The sequence below is a fragment of the Penaeus chinensis genome, chromosome 24 (genome assembly GCF_019202785.1).
Source record: "Penaeus chinensis breed Huanghai No. 1 chromosome 24, ASM1920278v2, whole genome shotgun sequence".
NCBI classification, from domain to species: domain Eukaryota; kingdom Metazoa; phylum Arthropoda; class Malacostraca; order Decapoda; family Penaeidae; genus Penaeus; species Penaeus chinensis.
The window spans coordinates 20,749,183-20,755,813 of NC_061842.1; the positions used below are offsets into that span (position 1 = coordinate 20,749,183).

At 38.4% G+C, this 6,631-nt stretch overlaps 1 protein-coding gene across 2 annotated transcripts; it reads right to left on the reverse strand.

Annotated features, from left to right (window-relative positions):
• Nucleotides 1-219: 219 nt before the first annotated feature.
• LOC125038163 (phenoloxidase-activating factor 3-like) lies at nt 220-4,000 on the reverse strand. 2 transcript variants are annotated; one of them, XM_047631519.1, is made up of 9 exons: nt 3,950-4,000; nt 3,029-3,123; nt 2,601-2,737; nt 2,180-2,369; nt 1,943-2,051; nt 1,484-1,674; nt 1,169-1,368; nt 977-1,063; nt 220-731 (listed from the first exon to the last, which is right to left on the reverse strand). In XM_047631519.1, the coding sequence occupies exons 2-9, from the start codon at nt 3,120-3,122 to the stop codon at nt 624-626; spliced, it is 1,116 nt and encodes a 371-aa protein (XP_047487475.1). In that variant the 5' UTR covers nt 3,123; nt 3,950-4,000; the 3' UTR covers nt 220-623. The 2 variants fall into 2 exon arrangements, with proteins under 2 accessions (XP_047487475.1, XP_047487476.1); XM_047631520.1 differs by having other exon boundaries at nt 3,029-3,138; nt 3,950-3,958.
• Nucleotides 4,001-6,631: the final 2,631 nt, after the last annotated feature.

Here is a 6,631-nt window from a genome sequence, read left to right on the forward strand (position 1 = left end):
TAGAAACATATATACACAGTGTGTATATGTGTGTGTGTATGTATATATATATATATATATATATATATATATATATATGTATACAAGTACATGCAGAATTGTAATAGGCTATTCATTACGAGCATGAATCTGAAGTGTTTTTTCATGAAATTACGGTCGTTTACGTTATCAGGATTATTTAATTGCATACAAGAAATCAAGGTCAAGAAACATTCCCCCAAAGCTATCTGTTTTTTTATTTAGATCATATTTCTGGAAAAAAAAAAAAACATAGATGCTTAAACCGTCTGAAAATTTATATTTAAACAGATAACTACATAGGCCTAATTACGATTAACTGATTAAAAGACATACATCACAAGTTAATAGTTGTTTCCATGCATTTCATTCATAATTACATAAAGCTTCATTCGGACAATTCAAGTATCTTACAGATAACAAAAAAAAAAAATAAAGAAAAGAATTACAAAAGAAATATTCGATTAATCTCCCGTAGCTGTTTAAACTGATCCAACTGAAATCCAACATTTAATTAACAATAAATCAACAATGAAGTGATGTGAGTTGCGCACACAACTAGTGAGAGAACAAAGGCACCGTAGGAAAAATAAGCGACTTTGGCCCTAAGGTCTGAGATTCTGCACGATCCAGCCCCTGTAGAAGGGGACGTCGGTGTAGATCGCAGGTACGCCGGCCTTCCCACACGGCCCGCCCTTCGACACGATGCCCAGCTGTGGAGGATGAGAATGAAATTGTGAATCCTCCTGAGAGAAGGCTGTTCAAGGACAGTAATGAAGGGAAGGATGACGCAATGATAAAGAATATTGTTTGTGAATTGGGCTCAAGCAGCGTGGGGAATGGAAGGGGGGATGCGTGTGCGTAGTTAGGTAAGTAGGTGGGTGGGTGTGTGTGTGTGTGTGTGTGTGTGTGTGCGTTTGATTGCTTGCTTTAACTGCTGCAAAATCCCAGTACTCACGATGGTGCCAGGGGAAGCGTCCAAGAAGAGAGGGCCACCGGAGTCACCCCTGCATGAGTCTTGTCCCGCCCTTCCGCCGAAACAAATCTGAGAAATTGTGACAAGAAATATCATAACCCTTGTTTCTTACTGTTTTGATCTTACAGCTTTAAGTTCAGTCACAAGAATTTGTTTACTGTGCTTGAGACTGACCTGTCCGCTAACCAGTGTTTCTGGTGCATTAGCTCTTTTGCAGGTGCCGAAATCAACGAAAGGCACCGCGACCTTCTGCAGCACCTGTACGTTCATGGTGTTCTGCGTTATCCCCCAGCCAATCACAACAGGGTCTCTGCCCGCAAGGAAGGAGCCGAGGTTTAAGCCAGCGGGAGGGAGGCAGATGGGTTGCACGGCAGCTAAGAAGTCAAAAGACAAAACGCGTCAGACCAAAAGAGCATTATGCAAATGAAGTCAACGACTATTCATATGACCATTCCCCATATCCCCGAAAAGCAGAGGAAGATGACTGACCATTGAATTGCACCTTCCTGTTCAGTCTTATGAGCGCAATATCATCACTCTCGCTGGCACGTTTGTTGAAGGAAGGATGGATGATGACTTGCTCAGGGGCGAAGTCTTGCACAGGAGGCAAGCATTTGGTTGCCGCTGAGTTACAGTCCTGGGTTTTGGAGAAGTCGTGTTCGCCGAGACGGACTGTAGTCCTGAAATTGCAGATTTAATTGTATTAAGAGACATATTAACTAATTATGATAATGATAACAACTAATAATACATGGTTACGTTGAACCCAGGTCAGCTAGATTGCTAGACAAGAACACTGAACATCGCACCTCATCGTGAATTTAGATTATGCTCATCTAAATCAACTAAATATCGTTCCCCAGACCGAAAACTGAAGTATTCGGTATTTTGTTTACCGTAAGTGCTTTTACTTGCTTCTACTAGATTATGTAAACTAATCATGCTTACAGAGTAAAGCCAGACAGAAAATCTGGATGGCCACAGTGAGCAGCTGTTAGGACGTAACGGTCGTTGATGAGAGCTCCTCCACAATTCCAGCCCAGAGAGCCATTGTCACCTGGAGCAACGAGGCGACAATATTTGTACAAATGAAAATCTTTCGAAATACAGAGATGTCTCATTCTTGTTCACTGTAGCAACAATGACTCTATATCGGATGCCGATAAAAGGTCAACACGTAAATACCTATATATCCCAAAGCAGCCATCCAAGGAAATTCGCCAATAACGGTGTTTGTACCACCGAATATTTTATCCAAATCATTGGCCTGTCCGCAAGTTGAGGGCAACAGCTGTCCATTCCCCCCGGGGTTGCTGGTTGGTGTTACAGTTATGGTTGTTGGCGTTGGCGTCACGTTTGAGGAGGCACAACACACCTAGCAAACGAAAAAAGGGGATTCAATTAGAATAATATTATTAATAACATGAAGTTAACTACTAAACGATATATGCTAAAGGAACCGAAGTTTAAATACACTCGACTTTCTATGCAATTGCATGGCATACTAACTGAATTTAATCCACAAACTCACCACAATATACTAACTCAAATACCTCACACAGTTTTGTTATTTCTGAGCAACTTCTAATCGGTCATGGAGGCTCACCTTAAGACGTCTGCCCTCTCTTCCGCACACCAGTTGCTGGGCCCTTTGCTTGTCGCCTGCGTTGGGAGACAGGAAGAGCGCTCTCACACGGGGGCAGGAGTCGATAGGGATGCATGGTGCGCCGGCACTGCACCTGGCTGGATGTAAAGAGAAGTGAAGATGGAATAAGAAAAAAAACAAAAACAAAAAAAGGAAGAAGAAAAAAAAAAGAAAAGAAAAAGAAAGAAAGAAGGAATATATATATACACACATGTACGCATATGTACACATGATTAGGTGTATTCAGAAAAAAAACAGTAATGTGTGTATATATGTATATGTATACATATATAGATTGATAGATATATACGTTACTGAGAGAGAGAGAAATAAAAAGAGGACTTAGAGGCAGAGGGAAGAACAATACCAAAGCACAAATATAGACCTACCTTGCCTTCGATCTCTCGTGGCCGACCCGGACGTCACGAGTGCTAGGAGCGTGACCGCCGCCGCGCAAGAGAGGGGGAGAAGCCGGGAGTGCATTCTGGAAAATTGTGAACTGTGAAAACATGTCAATAAAAATTCGACTACTTTGAAATTTCGTTCTCTCTTCCTGTTCTTCGGTGATAGGGGGTAGAACAATAATAAGAAAGTAATGACAATACTATATCTGCATGAGCAACCTTATTCTGGGCTGAGGAACGCTTGGATGCAAGTGCCTTCGTAATGTTCACATGAATGGATGCAGTTTAACGTCTTACTTAGGGCAAATACATATGTATATACATACATACATGTATATATGAATAAATATATTATATTTATACATATATGTGTGTATATATATACATAGACAAATACAATATATATATATATATATGTGTGTGTGTGTGTGTGTATCCATATATATACATGTATACATATATATACTTGTATGTATGCATGTATGTATGTATGTACATGGGTATGTGTATGTGTTTGTATAGGCAGACAGATAGATAGATATTCATATATATATATACATAATATACATACACATATATATATGTATATATATACACATGTATATGTATATATATACACACATGGAGACATACACACACACACACACACACACACACATATATATATATATATATATATACACATATGTGTGTGTGTGTATACATACATACATACATATACATATACATATATATACATATATGCACACACACACACACACACACACACATACATGCACACACACACATATATATACATCATACATACATAAATACACACGCATGCATGTATATGCATGCGTGTGTAACCTTAAACGCTCATAACCTTAAACTCTTTGCAATGACTGCATTCGACAAGTAGTTTACCTGATGGCGTAGCTGCTTCCTAACCATCAAGGTGATGTAAGGCCTTATATACCGGATCAAAACGTGAAGTTCCAGGGAGTCGCTAGAGGATCCTACTTCATATCTCTTTACTAGGCCGTTATGCTTCAACAAGCATAACGCAGTTAAGAACCACCTCTTTGGTACAGATGGTTCCTGCCGAGCATATCATTTTGAGTTGCTATGCTGATGATGATGATATATTCTACGATTTTATGTCCCGGCGACCGATGGCAAGCAGAGACCAGCAACCCCCCCATGACTGGAAAACCCGTGGACGTCAGCGTAAGTTGAATTTTCTTTGTTTCCCCGAAAGAAAGGAGCTGGGTCGTCCTCATAAAGTGCCTGGGGCCGTGGGCGCTCGCTGGAAAATAGACAAGGTCATTGAAGGGGGTTGGATCTTTCACTTCAAGAGTTGAAGATGCTGGGGAAAGTCGCTGGCTGAGAGACCCGCTGAGTAGTTGGTTTGTACGAGTAGTTTCTCATGATTCCTTATCATCTTAATCTTCTCCTTTTTAGGAGGAGAGAAACGTTGATTATGGTTGATATGAAATCACACATCAATATTTATTAATTCATGAGCACACACGTTTATTTACGAAATCCAACTTGCTAACTAGAAAATGTGGAGTCGGCCACGAATAATGATAATACAAAAAAAAAGGAGAAAAAAGGGTGTCTTGGAGAGAGTGATGGAGAGACAAACTGTTAGTAGACGTAGACATAAAAAGGAAATAAGAACAATTTACTTGTTATAGAATATAATAAATAAACAAAAATCATGAACAAGATAAGAATGCAAAGAGATTCATGAAGCATCGTGCAGGGATCGGAAAAAATGGTCCTGTAACTTTAAACCAGTTATTGCCACGTGTGAAGCAGTGTTCCTGCTTTGCTCTCGAGATTTTCTGCTGTCTGCCATTTTCTGTGAGAGAGGAACACTGCATCATAATGAAGCCCAAAGTTGAATATCCCTCTCCGTTGCTTAGTGAATATGTACACACACACACACACACACACCCGCGCGCGCGTATGTATATACACACTCACAAACAAAGATATGGATGTATTTATGTATCTATATATTTGTGCATATACATCTATATTTATATCTATCTATTTATCAATCTATACCTATATTCATATCCGTCTATCGATCTGTCTATTCATCTGTCTATCTATACCTATATTTATGATTATATCTATATAGCTCTTTTCGTCAAACGACCATATTTCCATCTCTTTCTGTTTGTCTGTCTGTCTGTATCTCTGCCTCTCTCTCTGTCTGTCTGTCTGTCAGTCAGTTTGTCTGTATGTCTGTCTATTTCTCTCTCTCTCTCTCTCTCTCTCTCTCTCTCTCTCTCTCTCTCTCTCTCTCTCTCTCTCTCACTCTCTTTATGTGTGTGTATATATATATATATATATATATATATATATATATATATATGTATATATATGTATGTATATATATAAATGTATCTATATATACATACTTATGCATATTCACACACACACAAACACACACACACACACACACACACACACACACACATATATATATACATATATATATTTGCATATATGAATATATATATACATATATATATATATATATATATATATATATATATGTGTGTGTGTGTGTGTGTGTGTGTGTGTGTGTGTGTGTGTGTGTGTGTATATACATATATATATATATAAATGTATATATGTGTGTGTGTGTGTGTGTGTGTGTGTCTGTATATATATATATATATATATATATATATATATATATATACGTGTATATATATATTCATATATATATACATATATATAAATGCGCAAACACACACAAACACACACAAACACACACACATACTCCCACACACACACACACACACACACACACACACACACACACACACACACACACACACGCCCACACACACACACTAAGAGAAATTTATATATATATATATATATATATATATATATATATATATATATATATGCATACATATATTCAAGTTGAATAAAGAAAGCAACGGAAGAAGAGGGAAAAGAGCACTTTGACGTCAAACTTTGTTCAACGAATTGCACTGCGGAAGTAATAACATAATGACGCCGAGTTTAAAGCCGATTCATATTAACGTAATTGCTGTGCAGGTAATTCGTTTTAATTCATCTATTTAGAGGAGAAAGAGGAAGAGGAGTGAGAGAAGAGGAAGCAGACGAGAGTAAGAGGGGAATAAGGGAGAGAATGAAGAGGGGGAAAGGATAAAGGAAGAAGTAGAGACATAATGAAGAGGGAGAGAAGAGGACGGGAAAGCATAAAGAGGAAGAGGAAAGGGGAGGAAGAGGAGATAAAGAAAAAGAAGACAGACAGAAGAGTAAGAGGGAAGGAAAGGGAGTGCATAAGAAAGAGAAGAAGGGACGGACAAAAAGAAAAGGAAGAGGAGAGAGAGAGGAAAAAAAATAAACAGGAAGAGGATGAAAGAAAGGCGGACGAAAGTAGGAGACAAGGGAAAGAGGAAAAGAAAGAGGGGAAAAGAAGAAGAATCGAGCAAAAAACAGCGAGGACACATCAGGAGACACAAGACACAAAGAGAAATATAGAAAGACGATAAAATACTATTTGTAAAATTAACAATTAAAACAGCAAGACATAAAACCTTATTGTAG

What these genes read in the sequence shown, in the direction of transcription:
- LOC125038163 (XM_047631519.1), bottom strand. Translation starts at nt 3,122, where the DNA reads ATGCACTCCCGGCTTCTCCCCCTCTCTTGCGCGGCGGCGGTCACGCTC. An exon ending in CAGGAAGGTGCAATTCAATG is followed by an intron (nt 1,369 to 1,483) that starts GTCAGTCATCTT and finishes TTGACTTCTTAG; the next exon opens with CTGCCGTGCAACCCATCTGC. An exon ending in AAACACTGGTTAGCGGACAG is followed by an intron (nt 1,064 to 1,168) that starts GTCAGTCTCAAG and finishes ACAATTTCTCAG; the next exon opens with ATTTGTTTCGGCGGAAGGGC.